The sequence below is a fragment of the Hypomesus nipponensis genome, chromosome 24, assembly GCF_054491055.1.
Source record: "Hypomesus nipponensis isolate SF chromosome 24, ASM5449105v1, whole genome shotgun sequence".
In the NCBI taxonomy this organism is placed as follows: domain Eukaryota; kingdom Metazoa; phylum Chordata; class Actinopteri; order Osmeriformes; family Osmeridae; genus Hypomesus; species Hypomesus nipponensis.
Window position 1 is genome coordinate 9,455,001 of NC_140384.1, and position 19,349 is coordinate 9,474,349.

General features: G+C 46.9%; 2 protein-coding genes and 1 long non-coding RNA gene across 9 annotated transcripts in view; 2 read left to right on the top strand and 1 right to left on the bottom strand.

Moving 5' to 3' along the window:
* Positions 1-4,297, top strand: part of atxn2 (ataxin 2) — a 14,608-nt gene extending 10,311 nt beyond the window's left edge. For 4 of the 7 annotated variants that reach the window (XM_084690544.1, XM_084690546.1, XM_084690550.1 and 1 more), the window contains 8 exons: positions 1-132; positions 945-962; positions 1,661-1,733; positions 1,966-2,159; positions 2,417-2,558; positions 2,750-3,150; positions 3,265-3,439; positions 3,550-4,297. The exon at positions 1-132 is cut by the window's left edge and continues 15 nt beyond it. In XM_084690544.1, coding sequence (XP_084546670.1) covers positions 1-132; positions 945-962; positions 1,661-1,733; positions 1,966-2,159; positions 2,417-2,558; positions 2,750-3,150; positions 3,265-3,439; positions 3,550-3,578 — 1,164 coding nt within the window. In that variant the 3' untranslated portion in view covers positions 3,579-4,297. The remainder of the gene's footprint in view (positions 133-944; positions 963-1,660; positions 1,734-1,965; positions 2,160-2,416; positions 2,559-2,749; positions 3,151-3,264; positions 3,440-3,549) is intronic. The other 3 variants (XM_084690545.1, XM_084690547.1, XM_084690548.1) reach the window with 3 other exon arrangements.
* A 67-nt stretch (positions 4,298-4,364) lies between these two features.
* Positions 4,365-8,804, top strand: LOC146233143 (uncharacterized). Its single transcript, XR_014742274.1, has 3 exons — positions 4,365-4,618; positions 5,788-5,870; positions 6,345-8,804. It is a non-coding gene; the product is annotated as an uncharacterized LOC146233143 (long non-coding RNA).
* Positions 8,805-12,693: 3,889 nt separating this feature from the next.
* Positions 12,694-19,349, bottom strand: part of grid2 (glutamate receptor, ionotropic, delta 2) — a 239,552-nt gene continuing 232,896 nt past the window's right edge. Inside the window, exon 16 of the mRNA XM_084690482.1 lies at positions 12,694-13,125. Coding sequence (XP_084546608.1) covers positions 12,694-13,125 — 432 coding nt within the window. The remainder of the gene's footprint in view (positions 13,126-19,349) is intronic.

The following is a 19,349-nucleotide window of genomic DNA, read 5'->3' on the forward strand; positions in this document are numbered from 1 at the left end:
ACCCCGACCCCCCCGCGGCCCCAGGGCCAGCCCAGCCCCTCGGTGGTGGTGCAGCAGCCCCCGACCGTCTACACCCACCCTGTGTGCTTCCCCCAGATGTACCCTCTCACCCCTGTCAGTCCGGGCGTGCAGGTGAGGACGCACACACACACATTCTCTCTTTCATTTCTTTACTTATTTCTCCTCTAGGTTTTTACCATCAGCATCATGCTTCTCCCTCTCCACCTCCCCCTCTCTCTCCCTCTCCACCTCTCTCCCTCTCCACCTCCCCCTCTCTCTCCCTCTCCACCTCTCTCTCTCTCCCTCTCCACCTCCTACACGCTCTCTCTCTCTCCCTCTCCACCTCCTACATGCTCTCTCTCTCTCTTCCAGTCTGTGTGGACTATGTGTACTATGTTAGGGTCTCCTCTCTTTCTCCCTCTCATTCGTGGACACTTACCTCTCCCCCTCTCCGTCTGTCTGTTATCTCTGTGTGTCCATACGCATCTCTGTGTTTCCTCACTCTCAACTGCTCTCAATTCTCACCTGCTCATCACAGTGTCCACCAGCCTGTGCCTGCTATGCTCAACTATGCAGGCAGAGGGCGCTGTGTGAACTGGCAGGCAGGCGGGCTGTGTGGAACTGTGTTTACTACCAGCCTTCTGGGCCTTGACACGTTGTTTATGAATGAACCTTCTAGAAACACACACCTATTCTATCTGTCTAAGAGTAATGCTTTTTTCTTTTCTCTATTTTTGAAAGTGTATGAGTAATTACAAAATATATATTTCTCAAGTTTTGCTCTAAGAACTTGTTGGTGATTCAACATCGGTTGTTTGGTGACCCACTAAAGAATGGTTCTTTTTTTCCTTTTTTCCCGTCTCCCCCCCCTCTCTCTCCCTCTCCCTCTCCCTCTTCCTCTCTCTTTCTCTCCCTCTCCCTTTCTCTGTCTCTCTCTCCATTAGAAAAGCCTAATATGGAAGGTTTGTGAATTTCCTCAGCTTTTTCCTTTGTCTCCAATATATTTTCTCTCTCACTCTCTATCTCTCTCTGTCTCTCCCAAATCAGTATGAGATGTTTGCTTGCTGAGATGTCCATCTGATGGTGGTTTGCCAACGTCTCACTGCGATTCCACACAGCTGTTTCACTGAAACACTAGTTTAACCTCATCTTTGTTTTACTGGCTTAGCTTGACAGACCCTTTTTTGACCTCCTAGTTTAAGGCCTCTATTGTTTCCTTTCTCCAGATGCCTCTGTGTGTGTGTGTGTCAGTGTGTGTGTGTGTCTGTGTCTGTGTGGGGACCACAGTCCACCACACAGTCCAAGGATGGAAGTGAGGATAGTTTCAGTGTGGTCAGTCAGACTAGACCGAGGTTAGAGAAGGGCAGTGTTGAAACACTCTATGGAAGTGGACTGGTGTCTAGCCAGTCCTGTCAGGTGAGGGATTAGGGCAGGGGGGGTCAGGGGTCAGGACCAGGGTCATGCATGCTGGCCTGTGGAAAGATATCAGTCCCCCTACACACATCAGGTCCACAAGGCATGCTGTGAACTACTGGAGTATGTGTGTGGAGGTGGAGGGGGGGGGGGGTGGGGGGCGGAGCAGGGGTGGGTCTGATCAAAGGAGAAGAAGAATTGCTTTGTTAACTTCCTCTTCCTGTCGTCCCTCTCTCCCTCCCTCCAGTCTCCAGCAATGTACCATGTTCAGATGCCCCACATGTCGGTGAACCAGTCCAAACCCTACAGACCAGGTAAAGGTGAGAATACTCACTCCCTCTTTCTTTCTCTCTATCTCTCTGAGCCTCTTTCCACTCTCTCCTTCTACTTCTGTCTGTCTCTCTTCCTGCCTCCCCATCTCTCCCTCCATCTCTCTAACTCCCCCCCCCCCCCCCCGCGATCTTTCATACTACCGGTCATTCATTCCCTGGCATCTTTGTTGTAGTTTTAAAGGCCTATGTTTCTCTCTGTGCACTCCACTGTGAACTACAGTACCCAACATGCCTCAGCAAAGGTCAGACCAGCACCACCCTCAGGGCACGCCCACCATGATGCACCCGGCCACGGCTGCCGGCCCGCCCATCGTGGCTCAGAGCCCTGGCTACTCCACCCAGTACTTTACCTGCAGTCCGCAGCAGTTCACCAGCCAACCTCTGGTGCAACAGATCCCACACTACCAGTCCCAGGTACACACACACACACACACACACACACACACACTGCCTCTTTCTGTCAGTCAGTCATTCATGCTCTCTTCTCTCTCTCACACACACACATGCTCTCTTTCGTTCTCTCACACACACACACACACACTGTCTTGTGTTTGGCACACACACACACACACACACACACTGTCTTGTGTTTGGCACACACACACACACACACACACACTGTCTTGTGTTTGGCACACACACACACACACTGTCTTGTGTTTGGCACACAGGCCCAGCATGTGTTCAGCCCGGTGATGCAGGGCAGCCCGGTGATGCAGGGCAGCAGGATGATGGCTCCTCCCACCCACAGCCAGCCTGGCCTGGTCTCCTCCTCCACCAGCCAGTATGGAGAGCAGACGCACACCATGTACGGTACGTACACACACACACACACACACCAGGAAGACACACACCATGTACGGTACGTACACACACACACACACCAGGAAGACACACATGGCTACCGTCACTGATATCTGAGGATGGACCTCCAGTAGACACGGTGTAACCATATTTAAAATGATTTCTCTTTCTATCCCTCTCTCACTCTCCTTCTCCAACAGTGTCTCAGGGCCCAATCCCTCAGCAGTACCCCCACCCCAGCGCCACCCTCCACCCCCACCCCCAACATCCCCAGCACCCCCAGCACCCCCAGCACCCCCAACACCCCCAGCCCTCTGCCACGCCCACCGGCCAGAGCCAGCAGGGGGGCCAGCATGGGGGAAACCACCCGGCCCCCAGCCCGGTCCAGCACGCCCAGCACCAGGCCCAGGCCCTGCACCTGGCCAACGCCCCTCAGCAGCAGATGTACTCCGCCCTGGCCCCCACCCCACCCTCCATGACCCCGGGGCCCAACCCCCAGTCCCCGCAGGCCAACTTCCCCACGGCGCAGCAGGCCGTGTACCTGCACCCCCAGCAGGTGCAGCACGGGTACAGCCAGACCCACCTGGCCCACGTGCAGCAGGTCAGCCGAGACACACACACACACACTTTCACACCCTTCATTACGTAGGCCAGGAAGAAGTGTCTGTTTTTGTCTTTGGAAACAACTTTCTCTCTCTCCCCCTCCCTGCGTCAGGCCCACATGCAGTCTGGGATGGTGGCCTCTCACCACGGCAACCCCGCCCACCCCCCCATGATGCTGATGACCACACAGCCCCCCGGCGGCCCCCAGCCCCCCATGCCCCAGAGCGCCCTCAACCCCATCCCTGTCTCCTCCGCCACACACTTCTCTTACTTGGCACACCCCCAAGGTAGGCAGCCAGGAGCGCTTTCAGGCTGTCACTAGTGGCGGGCTGTTTCTCTCCAGCAGGCTGTTTCTCTGTGTGGTAGTAAGCGGTGTGTGTGTCCTCTGTCCCTCCAGTGCAACCTCACCACCAGCAGCAGCTGTAGGGGGCGCTGTGGAGCACACGGACTACCTCCGCTGCTCCTCCGCCACCAGAGAAGAAGACGCCGCAGCCTCTCTCCTCCTCAGACCTGCTACACATGTGCTTCCCTCTCTTCCTCCTCCTCTCTCCATCCCTCCCGCCCTCGCACTCATGCAGAATGTTAACAGATGGATGCAGTGGACAGATATTTTATTGTTCTAGAGTTCTAACAGAAAGAGTCCTTCCTTCTTTCTCCCCTGCCACCACCTCCCTCTTCAGCCTCCATCACAGGCAGAGGGCTTCCCCTGTGTAACTTGTTTCAGCTTGCCAATTAAGAATTGTGTGTGAGAGATAAAAAAAAAGACAGACTAAGAAAGAGAGAGTGAGCGATAAAAGAAAAAATCTGAACTGGAACTGATATTTTGTCTGCACCTTGATATGAAAAATTCTTCCAACTTTAGGCAGTATTAACGTTACTGTTTAATTTCTGCCGCTGACGCATTTAAGACTTCAGAACAGGTTTCTAACCAAACTAAACTAAAGAGAATCTTCCTGAGATTAACAATCTTTTGGCGGAGAGGAGAGAGTCAATATTTATGAAACTATGTGATGGTGAAGTCCCACATCTCACCTGACCATAATGTAACTTTTAAGTTAAAATAAACTTTTACTTTGTAGATAATATAAATAATTTAAAAAATGAGCAAAAAAAGTTAAAAACAATAAAAAAGTTTTAAAAACTGAGCAGTTGTCCTTTCTCAAGTCTGTTCCCCCCAATGCTTGGCTATGTTTGCTGTAAACATGAAGGCACATATGTCTCGCACACTTTTGTATGTGTTTTCATAATCTTTGCCTTTTTATTGGACAGTGAGAGAAGGGAAGCATGACAGGAAGAAGTGATGTTATCGAGTCCCTCAGCCGGATTACAACCAATCACTTTACAGCTGAGCTTGGATTTTAGCTGTTTAGCTGTTAGCTAGGCTAACAAACGTAACTTGCTTGCAAGGTGCACCGCACGTAGCTTCCAACTGGATGAGTGAAAATGGATATGGAACCGCAAATACTGTAAGAATGTGTTTTTGGCCTTTTCGTTTACATTTGTTTTATTTAATATTTTAAATTGATTGCATATCCGGTTTCATGATTGTGCTATGTATAGACGTTGATCTCAGTGAGACAGCCCTGTTAAAATGAAGCTTTCATTAATAAAACCAAAGAAACCAGTGAATGCATCACTTAAACAGTTAGGACAGTAAGGCTAAAGATCTCTCTGCTTCTGTATTCATGGCGCAGTGGTAAAAGCTTATTTTAATTAGCTTGATGTGATACTACACTCTAATCCAGTCATTGCTATTGTTTGACTTTTCGATTTGGCCTCTCAATCGTCGTGGGTGTTTGATTAAGTAGCCTAATACAAGAGACCGGTCAATATTGATTTTCGCTGTAAACTGTCTGGAATAATGGCACCTTTTATTCTGCATCCTGCAGGTTACATATAGTAATACGACGTTTCAGCTCTGTTGTACTGGCGCAGCTCTGCGGAAGTCTGATAAATTTGAATCAGGTGTGCTGTCAGTTTATTGGAATTCAGTTCCAAATAAAACATTTAGCGTTACTTGCTGAATTATGCTATTATGTTCAACAATACAACATGACGTGATTAAGACTCTTTTTTTGATGCCATTATTCAAGTTCAGCCATTCAAATGATCCAAATTCTAGCTATTCTCAGACTTGTGCATATTGAGTTAACTTAACAATTCCTGAAAGTAGTATGGGTACTAGGATTGTTACTTACCACTGCGTTGATATTACCCAATTATTTATTACAATACGTTATAAGAAAACATTTTGAGCAGAGTGAATGCTATAGTCAATTTAAGATATTCAAACTAGGGCACGTCATACTTTGCGACAACCAGTCGCGAGCATAGATTTATATGGTTACGAGCGTGCTAAGGCATTGCAATTGCAGAATGGGGTACAAGTATCGGATGAAATAAACTGTTAACATGAACAGCTCCGTCGCCAGGAAAAGAAAGCTTAATAGTTATTTTGGAATCCGAAATCTTCCATAATGTCCCACAAAAGCAGTCTGGCTTGATGACACGATCAAAAAAAGAGTAATGGGTGTGTTTAACAAAAGCTTCTGAAGGCAAGACTAATATTATTTAAATATATATCATTTCCTATCGTGGTTAACAGTTCAAGTATTAATCTTCGTCTTTGCTTCAGATACTCTGTCTGCCCTGGCCCCCACCCCCTGCATGACCCCGTGGCCCAACTTCTCCACGGCGCAGAAGGCCCACGTGCAGCAGGTGAGCCGGGACACGCCTCCACACATGTCACCAAAAGGAGAAGTTTCTGGAATCTCACATTTACTGTAAATTGATTACTCTGTTCAGATGAGAAAGAGATATATAAATATAATATAAGTGAGGTTTGCGTCACTGTAGAGTAGTAGTGGACAAAGTCAGGAAGTCAAACACACCAAATAATGTCTAATGCCAAATATTAAATCTATGCATTTTGGTAAAAGACCCTGTTGTCTTTCATTCTTAATAATTTCCTATTACAAACACGCAAAGCCTTGTTACAACAGTCACAAAGTAAATAAAAACAACATTTACATTAAGAGTAAACATGACAGATTGTTACTGTCTACTTTTGTTTAAGATAATTTTTTTGGGGAAAAGAAATACTGTCTGAACAATGCACAACCGTTTCTTCACATTCAATACAGAAAACAATGTATTTCTTAAATAACTAATTATTATTTTCTTTCCTGACAGAAATGATCATCAACATGACTGCTGGAAAAGGCACCCCTTCCAGATGTCGGACCTTCACCCTCAGATCTTGATCATTTACAAACATGCAAAGCCTTTCCTTCCAACAGTCTTGTTTCCTTCCAACTGTCTTGTTTCCAAATAAAATTGTACTTGCTCCATTACCTGGGCCACATAACCCCCAGGTGTCAGTGTTGCAAATGTTCCAGGGGGGACACGGCCCCCCCTGCCCTGGTTCTCCAGGGATTCCGGTCAACTGCAGCGGGTATCGTACCGCTCACATGGCACTCGGAGCCCGCCAGTGGCTTTACGCTCACCTGACTCTTCATCGTTGGCGAACGCCAAACCCATGATGCCACAGAATCCCGGCGATATCAGACCTTTTCTCCGGGCGTTTTTCAAGTGCCTATTCCAATCTGTGCTTTAAAATACGGCACCGGGATTCAAACCTTGAACGTTTTGGTTTCAAGGCAGCCTCTCTGCCCACTGAGCCATCCGGGCTATAACAGACATTTTCTCTGGGCGTTTTTCAAGTGCTTATTGCAACCTGTGCTTTAAAATTTTGCACCGGGAATCAAACCTGCAACCATTGGGTTTTAAGGCAACCGCACTCCTCACTGAGCCATCTGGGCTATAAGAGACATTTTCTCCGGGCGTTTTTCAAGTGCCTATTGCAACCGGTGCTTTAAAATGTCTCACTGGGAATCAAACCTGCGACCATTTGGATTCAAGGCAGCCGCCCTCCTCACTGAGCCATCTGGGCTATAACAAATCCTTTCTCCGGGCGTTTTTCAAGTGCCTATTCCAATCTATGCTTTAAAATTTGCCAACCGGGAATCAAACCTTTAACCTGTCAGTTTCAAGGCAGCTGCCTTCCTCACTGAGCCATCCGGGCTGTAACAGCTCTCTTCTCCGGGCGTTTTTCAAGTGCCTCTTCCAATCTATGCTTTAAAATTTGCCAACCGGGAATCAAACCTTTAACCTGTCAGTTTCAAGGCAGCTGCCTTCCTCACTGAGCCATCCGGGCTGTAACAGCTCTCTTCTCCGGGCGTTTTTCAAGTGCCTCTTCCAATTTGTTAAAATTTGCCACAAGACTCAATGGGAATCAAACCTTCAACATTTCAGTTTCAAGGCAGCTGCTCTCCTCACTGAGCCATTGGGCCTGTTAAAATATGATCACTGCTCTTGGGTACTTAACTGGAATGAAGACATTGAGTAGCTAGATTAAAAGTTGATGAGAATCAAACCAACCATGTTACAACTTCAAGATAGCAAGAGCCTCTTCCAATCTGTACTTTGAAATTTGGCAGCAGCCTTCCTGAGAATCAAATCTCAAACCTTTAGGTTTTAAGGCAGCTTCACTCCTCACTGAGCCATTGGGATTGTTAAGTTATTGTCACTCCTCTTGGGCACTTCACTGGAAGCCTTGCACATTGAGTAGTTCTATTAAAACTCACATGTTTTCACACAATCAAGCCAGCCATGTTGCAACTCATTATTTATATATTATATACTTAATATACTATATATTTATTATACTCATTATTCACACAGTCCCCCAGTGGACAAGGATCATATCAAATCAAAATGTATTTGTACAGCCCCTTTTTACAAGCAATGTCACAGAGGGATTCACATACGCCCATAGAACTGCCCCTCAACCAACCTAAACCTTCAAGGAAAAATGTAAAGTATGTTACAAACAAAATCTATTATTATGATTATTTTGGGAGTGGATATTAAATACATATGACATCAGTTAAGACGACTCTCCAGCTGCTTCGAACCCAAATAAAACAGTTTGAACCTGTGACATCTTGATCTGTCATCTCATGCTACTGAGCTAAACCTAACTGTGAGTTGCGATTTGTGAAACACACCTGACAACCGTTTGCACTGATTGGCATTAAGATCACATGACCCAGACCACATATCCAGATAAATGAGATCTAATGCAACAATCCCCAGTGTAGAAACAGTTAGCAGATCAAGCTCTAACATTGAGTCTATGGGGAGCCCTTCAACCTCTTGGTTACAAGACAGCCTCTCTCTCCTCTCTGAGCCATAAACTTGATTTGAATATATTCTCATCATATGTGAGACACGCCTTCTTATAAAAATATATATTTCATACTTAACAACATATGTCCGTAATCTACACCGGCTCTACAAGCCTAAAATCATGAAGCTACGCCTGGACAGCACTGAGTATAGATAATATAACAAAGACCCATAGAGAATTTCAATATTGGAATCAAAATAGGACAGATAAGAAATCAAGGTGTAATTGTTCCATCTCGTTCCTCCAAGATGTGGTTTCTGTTGGGGAACAAACAATGTTTGCTATGATGTATATTAATCCATATAATTGTATGTATGTATATCTAATTATAATCATAAAATTGATTTATTCTTTAGTCTGGGTATGAGTAGATAATGGGTGATAATATCAAATAAATACTGTTCAACCAAACTAATGTCCCCTCCAATGACTCCCATCTCAACCCTCCACTTTCAGAACTTCACTTATGAACTTTCAGAACTGCACTTACTAATGCTCACATGACAGTACTGGCCTATAAAAAACCCGTTACATAGGGCTGCGCTTCACCATCGCCATCTGGTGTTTTACTGTGGGAACTGCACTTGAAATTCACACTAAACCACCGAACGGCAGTATTGATGTGCAGCCCAATGGCGCTGTCGAAATAGTGCCCCTTAAAAACCCGTTCCATAGGGCTGCGCTTTACCATCGCCATCTGATGGTTTACAATGAGAACTGCACTTGTAATGCTCACATTAAACCATTAGAGAGCGATATTGAAGCGCAACCCAATGGTGGCATTTTAATAGTACCCCGTTAAAAACTGCTTCCATAGCGCTGTAATTTATTAGCCTCATTGGTAACATTGATCTGCAATTAATCAAAATATGAATTATTCATTCATCGCTAAAAATAATATGTTATTGTAAATATGTATGTCTATTGTATAATCCATGTTTTGTTCACACCAACCAAGTTAACAAGGTTGGGATGTGGAGCACCCCTGCAGATGGTTTGGTCCATATTAATTAACACCTGGACTCTCTTTTTGGGTGTATGATGGGTAGGCTATTGAGTTCAGAATGAATGTCTAATAAAGGGTGGTCTTTTCTTGATTATGGGCACACATAAATGTATATTTGAATTGCTGAACTCGAGTTATTGCATTAAAAACGATCATGTTTTGAATTGTGAAAACTAAATGTAAATGTACTTAAAGTAGATAGTTTAGCTTTCAGTGATTTTCAATTAGTTTCATAAATATTACGTTCGGTCAAGTTTATTAAATGCTTATTTAAATAAAGTCGGAAGTATCAGCGTGCCTCATCTATGAGCCATTGGCACTGGTAGGGTATCCTCACTGTTCTTGGGTCACTGCTTCTGCGAATCTGTTTCTAGATGACGCTGACAGTATCCTGGAATCAAACCTTCAACCTCTTGTTTGTGAGACAGCGTCCTGATAGGAGCTGGCTGGGAAGGAACTAATGTGTCACTCACACAGAGCAGCGTGCACGTGCACATAGTGAGAACCAAAGTGCACCACGAAAAAACGACTAAAAACACACCACTGTAGAAAACCTGTTTATTAGACAAATTATACACAGAAAGCTTTGCCACTTGTAAGAGGGCCCCAATTTGTTCCCCTTTGAATAATATGCAACACATACAACAAAATAGGCCTATATTAAATACTGTACATAATAGTCAGTTTGAAAATTATCAAGTTATCCTGTACGTTCTATGTAGGAAATAAAAAATGGCGACGGGCATTGCAAGTTTCGCATGCTTTCTTTTCAAGAACTTGCCACATTTGTTATTTAGCGAAATCAAAATTAACTTAAGATGACATGGGAAAACCTTGTGTGGGTTTGGGTAGAGATAATTCTGCATGTATTAGCTAGGGGTGATCGCTAAACTCAAAACTATTATGATATACTCTTTTCTCTTTAAACAAAATAGCGTCAACATGTAAAATATACATATTTTATAATGTCTCTGTCATTTATACTAAATAAACCTTTTAAAAATGTCTTCTGTGACCTATTTATAATTTTATAGCCGTACTGTAACTTGTAAAGAAACAACTAGAATTCTTGCTCCAAACACTGCAGCTTGTTTCTCTACTCACAACATTTGCAGTGTTAAGTCTTAAGATAACGAATAGAAAGCTCATTCTAAACAACTAACATTATTTATCAAATATTAATACAGTGTTAGTGAAACATTTGGTTCCTCTTTCTCCACCCTCCAACCCTCCGACCATGACAAAATATCTATCCCCCCCCTCCCCACAGCTTTCCCACAGAATGCACCTTAATGGTCTGGTTTAAACATATTGGCACTTTAAAAACAAGTAAGATAAACAGTACCCTTAACGTGTAAGAAAGGAAACGTAAATAAATCTATCAGCTACCGTCTCTCAGTGGGTTTGTCCAGGGGTAGAATACTTCCTGTGAGAAAGGGAGGGGAGGAGGAGGAAGGGAGGAGGAGAAGGAGGGGGTGATAAGGGAGGAGGGGAGCAGGGAGGGAAGGAGGAGGAGGAGGGGGTGATAAGGGAGGAGGGGAGCAGGGAGGGAAGGAGGAGGAGGAAGAGCGGGGAGGGGAGGAGGAGGAAGGGAGGAGGAGAAGGAGGGGGTGATAAGGGAGGAGGGGAGCAGGGAGGGAAGGAGGAGGAGGAAGAGCGGGGAGGGGAGGAGGAGGAAGGGAGGAGGAGAAGGAGGGGGTGATAAGGGAGGAGGGGAGCAGGGAGGGAAGGAGGAGGAGGAAGAGCGGGGAGGGGAGGAGGAGGAGGGGAGGAGGAGGTGAGAAGAAGGGGGGAGCGGGGAGGGAAGGAGGAGGAGGGGAGGGGAGGAGCAGGAGGTGAGAAGAAGGGGGGAGCGGGGAGGAGAGGAGGAGGAGGAGGAGGAAGAGGAAGAGGAAGAGGAAGAGGAGGAGGAAGAGGAGGAGGAGGAGGAGGAGGAGGAGGGGAGCGCGTCTGGCTGGTACTTAAGGCCATGCCATACATTGTTATCTGAAGAGCTGAAGAGCTTTCTCTCCTTCAGCTTTCTCCTTCACCTGAGCCCGACTCCTTCCACCCTTTAGGATAGGGTAGGAGAATGACTCTGCAAAACCAGATGCTTTCCTCCATTGAGTTTTGAACTGCACTAGAAATTGGGTGGATTAAACAAAATCAAACCTTAATGAGTTATGACGCAGAAATAGATTTTAGCACTCATTTAAGCAGTTTTCAAAATTGGCGGGAAAAAAATTACGATTAGACAGCTTAGAACAAAGTTGTTATTCTTTTTTTCCATTTTTTTTTCACTTTCTGACCAAACACATTCCACGCATTTAAAATCTATTTTTCAAAACAAAAGTCAATAAAAGACATATATTTCTCAGCTGTTTTTTTTTAAGTACTCAATCTTGTCTTTAATCTCAACTTTCTTTTTTTTTTTTTTCAAGTCTCCCTTGGCACAATCTCACACATTTGTCTCCAGTCTTTCCCCTTGAACAAGACAGCACAGCAATAGGTGAGAAAAAAGAAATCAGAACTACGTACAATCAGTTACAGGTCTGTGGGCACTGGTACAGTGCAATGAAATCCATTGTCTTATGTGCCCCAAAATGGCAGAGTGTTTTCAAAATGGCGGAGCATGGCAAGCCTTTTCTCTGCAAGGGAAGCCAGTCCTGTGGCGGCCATCTTGGAGCCAGTTTCACATTAGGACAGGCATTTATGAGCAACACCAGAGACGCTTGAGGGGATGGAGATTCCCCAGTATGGTGAAAGGCAGAAACAGTACCAGTCTGACTGGTGGACATCAGTGGAGAACTGAGTTGAGTTCTCAGTAGCAGTAAAAACTGTTTCCTCCTAGTCTTGTCTTTAAAGGAGACAGCTCCTTCCTGGAAAAAAAACAACCCTCAAAAAATATTTGAAAAGATGCCATGGAACAGATCACCCTCTCCACGGAGAAAAGAATCTCCTAAACGACCACGAAAACGACAACAAGAAAGCAAGATGTCCCCCTTTCCCCCTCCCTCCCCTTTCCACTTTCCTCCCCCTTCCCCCCTCCCTCCATCTCCCAGTTGAACCCCCGGCACTTCCCCTCTCTCCCTCCCCCTCTCTCCCTCCACCTATCTGCCTCTCCACCCTTCCACTGTCCAAAACAAACCCACCCCTCCCTACAGCCCCCCACCCCGCCATAAAATAACAAAAGAAAGATTCCTATGTACACAGATCTCTTCTCCCCCCCCCCCCCCAGTAGTAGTAGAAGTAGTAGTGCGTTTGTTTTCACATCCCTCTCCTCCCTCCGGCTCTCCGCCTCCTCCCTATATGGACGTGCCTCTGTCCGGGTCATTTCCGTAGCCAAAGTTGGGCGCGGGGGTGGGCTGGTAGGGGATGGTGGACATAGTCTTGATGGGGCTCCGGAAAAATCCTCCATTGGGGGCTCTCTGCCGGAAGGGCCCACCCCCAGTCCGGTGGTCGGGCATGCCCCCGAAGGCGAATCCCTGGGCGGCCTTGGCGGAGATGGAGCGGCTGAGGGTCTGGATCTGCTCCGGGATGAAGGTGGTGGTGGTGATGTGCGTGTTGCGGAAGTCGCTGATCTGTTCCAGGGCCTGGCGCGCTGCGGGGAGGGAGTCCATGTCCAGGGGGGTCAGGTCGATGGAGGAGGTGGAGAACTGCTTGTGAGGGCTGTCATCCTCCGTGCACAGGCTGTTGACACGACGGTGGAGGTGTTCCAGGTCGATCTCCTTATCGTCCTGCAAGGGGGGAGGGAAGGGAGGGTGGTGTAGAAGGGAGGAGGTAAGGAGGGGGAGGGGAAAGGGTGGTGTAGAAGGAAGGGAGGGAGCAGTCGGAGGAGGAGTGGGGGGAGGAGGGGAAAGTGGTGTAGGAGGGAGGGAATGGGAGGGGGAAGGGAGGGTAGGGAGGGAGGAGGAGATAAAGAGGTAGAGCAGCACAGGGTCAGTGTAGAGTGAGGATTTTCAAGTCGGAAGAAAGGAGGAGGAGTTAAGGTTAAAGGAGTGAAGGATAAAGCAATGAGGGGGAACAAGGTGGAGAGAGAGGATAGGGGGAGACAAGAGGGAGAGGGACAGAAAGAGAGAGGTAGAGAGAGATAGGGAGTGTGAAAGATAGAGGGGGGAAAGAGGGGGGAAAGGGAGGGAAAGAAAGAGAGAGAGGAGGGTTGTTGAGGAGCGGAGCGAGGGCCAACGGGTTCAACCAATCAGGATGAAGGGAATGACGGGTTCAACCAATCAGGATGAAGGGAATGACGGGTTCAACCAATCAGGATGAAGGGAATGAGGACGACAAGGCGATGACAGCGATGGAAGTGAAGCGGAGATGGCGCGAGAGTGAGAAAGAGTGGAAGTCATTAGCATTGGATGGAGTGATGAGGAGGTGGAGGAGAGGAGGGGTGAGGAGAGGGGAGGAAGGCAAAGAAGCACAATCTGAGCTGCAGTCCACCATGTAAAGAATACACATGCACGCTCACACACACACACGCTTTCTCACACACACACACACCGTCTCTACAGGGTTTATTGGGGGTCTGCAGCTTCTCTGGAATCCAAACACACACACACACACAGTGTCCAGTCCCATAGTGCTTTGGATTCCAGTGTGCCAGAGATACACACAGGCAAGCATTACCAATGTCTGGAGTTACTAGTAGATTTATAGATTAAAATCGATGACTGATCAGATTTGCTCATTTTTCACTGACAATTATTCAGTATCTTTGTGTTTTATTTGATAAACTATGGAGATTGGTAGACATGATCTAATCTATGTTTTGGGTGTGATTTTTTGTGTGGATGATTACTTCTCACACACTGACCACTGCTTATGTCTAAGGTCTCTTCTATAAGTTATACTGAGAGGAGGTGTAAACCCATCCTCTACAAATACTGAAATATCTAAACCACAACTTGTAAACATTCCAGGAACAAGCCTACATTCAGGAATCATTTCTCCTCATTGTAATCTTTGAGAAAGCAACACTCAGAGATGGGTGTCTTATGCTTGCATTGGAGGCTGGGGTTGAGGCTGGGGCTGGGGCCGGGGCTGGGGCCCAGTGTGGGTAGAGGTGGAGCCCCAGTAGGCATGATGGCAGTGTCCGTTGGGGGGGAGTTGGGAGTCAGGGACAGGGTTCTGGAGGTGGGGGTGGTGGGGGTGGAGGTTCTCCCCAGTTGGAGAAGGGGGTGAGGTCTCCCTGGTGGGGGGGGGGAGGGAGCTGTTGGCTGGGTGGAGGAAGGGGGAGGGCGGGGCTGGCCCCCTCTGGGGTGGGAGGGAGGGGTGGGTCAAGGGGGTGCCCTCAGTGTCACTGACGGCAAGAGGGGCCGAGGTGGTTTGTGGTGAGCTGTTGTGGAGGGAGGAGGAAGAGAAGAGGAGGAGGGTGGAGGAGGAGGGTGGAGGAGGAAGAGAAGAGCAGGAGGGTGGAGGAAGAGGGCGGAGTTAAAGGTGGAGAAATTAGGAAGGCAAGAGAGAAGAGGGAGCAACAGCAGGTCATTCTGTTGTCTGGCGAAAGAGGTGCATTATGGGAATCTAGGGGGAAAAGGGTTGGGGGTGGCTATTAGTGAGATCAGAAGGTGAGTCTCTGTGGATTTTGGACGTTTGCTGAAAATCAAATCGTTGCTTTGTTGGTCACTTCTGTCTGTTAAATGAACCAAGTGGAACTTCCCTAGTCAAGCACCATTACAGATGATTTAAAAAAGGCCTAACTTTCAACAGACGGAATGTGTATCAGTGTGGATAGACTTTGTTGAGTAAATATATACATTCATAAATACATAAATAAAAAAAAGAATTGGGTTGTTGTAATGATTGACAGATTACTTCAGGTGCCTCTGACAATTATGCTATTGGTGCCCTTTGGTGGCCAAAAAAGGCAATTGCAGCAGGACAAAAATAACGCTTGATATGTATTACTCAGATATCTCCACGTCAGATCTGCCTGGTTAAACACGACTCCATCGATCAATATAACTAAATCTCTGCATCTCTCGACAACAGATCATCAGGGAACAGCAGGGTCAGCGGTTCAGGAGGTGTGACCTGGGGGTGGGGGGGGAGGCGGCGAAGGTGGTCATCCTCAGTTTGGGGGTGAGCTGAGGGTGGTGGCTGGGCTGGTAGGGGTGCTGGAGGATGAGGGCACAGGGGAGGTCACAGCAGGTGGGGGCCTGGTAGAGGCTGGGGGGGGGGCCCAGGGTCAGGGGGGTCTCCCCCAGTGTATGGGGACACGGTGCGGTGGAAGGGGACCCCTCAGCCTGGGTGAGGAAAGAGTGGAGAAGGGAGGGTGGGACAGAGAGGTGTGTGTGTGTTTGATGTATGTGTGGTGTGTGTGTGTGTGTGAGGGTGATCATGTGCCGGTCGATGTGTGCCAGAACAAAACCAGGAAGCAGGACACACACACAGAGACACACACAGAGAGACACACACAGACAATGACAGACAGACAGACAGACAGACAGAGCGAGAGACAGATGGGAGGAGGGCGGGGCGGGGGGGCCAATGGGAGGGAGGAGAGAGGTGAGGGCGGGGTGGGTGAGTGAGAGAGAAAGCACAATCAGCAAAGGAGGAACAGATCAATCATCTGGGAGGGCGTGCCCAAGACTCAGGCTGTACCTGGAGGGGAGGATGGGGAAATGGCATTTTGTATTGTTCTCTCTCGCCCTCAACACAGAGTACTTATCTACAAAACAAAACAAACAGGCAATGAGACCGCGCAGGGCCGTCACAGTCATGAAATCAAACAGACCTGGGTCACATACTCAAACATGGTAACTGAACCAGGGCACGTTGGGTTTATATTCCAGGGCAGCGCTTTCAGGAGTGTACAATTTGTCTCTCTGATTAAATCAGCCGCACCCCATGATAGTATCGGACCCAGGTCTGAACACAAGTTAGTCAAGTAGAAGTGATTCACAAGATGGTTGGCCATTGTTGTGAGTTCTTTATAGTTCCTGTTTGAATACTAGTCCTCATTGGCTGACTATAGGTTCCGGTTGAGCCTAAACTGCATTCTGATTGGTTCCCTTCCAGGAATCTCTGGTCTGATTGGACAGTATTGGTGGAGGGGGCTTGGTTCCAATTCTCTTCCACCAGATCTCTCCCTCAGGAAGGGTGGAGGGAAGGAGAGTTGTCGACAGTATTCAAACAGGCCCTACATCCTCCTAGATGATAGTCACACACCATCCAACCCCCCATATCCCGAGCCCACCCAGACCTCTCTCTCCATGGCTGTGCACATGGCTGCAGCAGACACCCAGCTCCCGCTGGCTTGGAGAGGTTTGGAGGGATGGTGTGAGGGAGAGTGCACTACAGACTGAGCATGGTGTGGAAATGATGTTTCACTGTGAGCATTGGACTGCATGATGGGTCAGAGAATGTAACAGATTCACGTGTGTAAGAGTGTGTGTGTGTGTGTGTAAGAGTGTGTGTGTGTAGAGATGGCAAAAATACACACAAGTGCTGACTGTACAGTTATAGTATAGAAGTGGGAGCTCTGACATATACTTAAATACTTTTTGTACCTTTTTTAGAAATGTTTTGAAAGCCTAAAACAGAGCAGATAGAGTATAGTATAGTCCTCATCAAGTAATCATCAATGATGCAAAAGTGTATTTTTCAACTTTTCTTTTTTTCACACTTTAGCAACTTTTTTTCACCAAAATTATTTTAAACCCATAGTTTTTTTTCGAACCTGTCGATTTTTTTTTTTTTTTTCAAAACTTTATTTCAAATATATATTTTTAACCATTCCAAGCTTTCATTTTGAAACCTTTTTTCAAAACCTTTTTTTCAACCTTTCGAAACCGGAAATGAAATAAGGCAAGCAATGACAATAAATGATCATCTCACCAAATACAGATAAAAACTGAAGTAACGAGCCTGGCTTTAAAATGTAATAAGTAGAAAGTACAGATATTTGTGAGTGAAAGTAAAAGTTGTCAGAAAAATAAATTGTGAAGTAAAGTACTGATACCAGAAAAATCGACATAAGTACAGTAACAAAATATTTGTACTTCTTTATTTCCTATCTTTGTGAGTGTGTATGTGTGTGTGAGAGTGTGTGTAAGAGTGTGTGTAAGAGTGTGTGTGTGTGTGTGAAGATACGCGGAGATGGACTGTCAACAAACATCACAGATATTTTACACAACACGAAACACAACACAACACTGACACAGCTGACGGAAGCATTTGGTCTAACAGCAGCATTCTAACACAGGACACACAACGTGTGCGTGTGCGTGTGTGTGTGTGTTTGTGGTATGTGGGGTTTTGTGTGGAGGAACGTTCTCCACTAGTCTGTAGAACGTGTGTTTGGGCGGTCAGATGACTCCACTCCCAGCCAAAGGGAAGATGAAAGACTATTCAAAATGGCCGCCAACCGCAGGTTGCTGACTCCTGCACACTCACTTCAGTGGTTCTTGGGACAATACGGCCTGTTTCCATTTCCTCCCCAGCCAGAACTAGCCAGACACGGCCCCACCCCCTTTACCCCCTGCAAGACCAAAGGTCAGGGGTTAAGTATTACAAAACAAACATGGATGACTGAGTCCTTCTTGGCCGTTACCATGGCAGCGGGAGCAGCAGTGGCCCGGCTTTGAAATTGTTCTAGAATTGAGTGTTTTGTTAGTGAGACACTGCAGGAGTGCAGGGGGAAATTTGAACCTGGAATCTCTTCAGTCTGCAGTCGAATGTTATCCCTGTGTGATAGTGTCAGGAGGGTACAAGTGTGGAAGCTGCAACCAGGGGGGGGAAGAAAGCCATTGGTTCCTGGAGTAGCCCCGCGGGGAGAGAGAGAGCCCCATGAAGAGCTACTCTCATCATCACTGGCCCCTCAGTGCTCCGCTACAAAGACCTTCAACTGATCACAGATAAAAATACGATCAGGGTTGCTCGGCCCTCTGGGTAATCAAGATGGCGGGGGGTCTGGGTCTGGCTTGTTTGTTGACGATCGGTGACAGACATGCTCGCTGGACTGTCCGACAGATGAAAGCTACTCTCGGAGTAGGGGGTTGTGGGTAATAGGGGGGGAAGGGGGAGGGTTCTATGAAACCTGTCAGGGTGGGAGGGTGAGGCATGTTACATGGGTCTAGATGTCCTCTGAGTCAAAGCCAGGGCCCCATCTCTTCTCCCCCTCCAGCCCAGATCAAAACCTGGGGGTTATTGTTGAGCCTTCAGGCCCTCTGCGGGAGGCGTTGCTGGGATTCTAGGACCCCTTCAGAAGACACACAACCCTGGGGGGGCTGGTCTGGACATGAACCATGAAGAACCACCTCAGATCTGACAGAGATGAGCCGACTTCAATAAGGAGGTGGAGAGGAGAGGAGGAGAAGAGAGGAGAAAGGAGTGGAGAGAAGAGAAGCGAGGACATGGGTGAGAAGACAGGAGGCGGAGAAGAGAGAAAAAATGAGAGGAGAGGGGGAGAGAAGAGAGGAGAGAAGACATGGAGGTTGTGACATCCCTCTCTGCCAGATATTTGTATCGTCAAGCCATGTTTCCTTAACCCACTGGTCCCTAAATTGGTTTTCCAGATTGCTAATAAAAAACGATTAATTTCACACCATAACTTGTAAAAAATAAAGCACATAATTTAAATCTTATCTTTAAATTTGTCTGCGCAGCATTTATGGTTAGATTACCGTAACCAACACAGGATTAATAATCAGTTAAGGAAATGTGAAAATGTATTTCAGTTGATTACATTACATTCAGTTCATTAATGTGTTGTTTTGCATAATTGCTGCAGCTTTTCCTAGGAACCCAGTTTCATGCTTCGTGGTAGGGGGAAGGAACACAAGCGCGCCGCCCTCTGTGTTCAGCGCCGTGGCTATGCATACGAGATGAGAATAAAGGAGAGAGGCAAATAAAGAGAGAGAGATAGAAAGAGACAGAGTAAGAGAGAGACAGAGAGAGTAGGAAGACAGAGATAAGAGTATATGGATCTATTGTCTATAGGTCATGTTATGTGTGAGAAGAA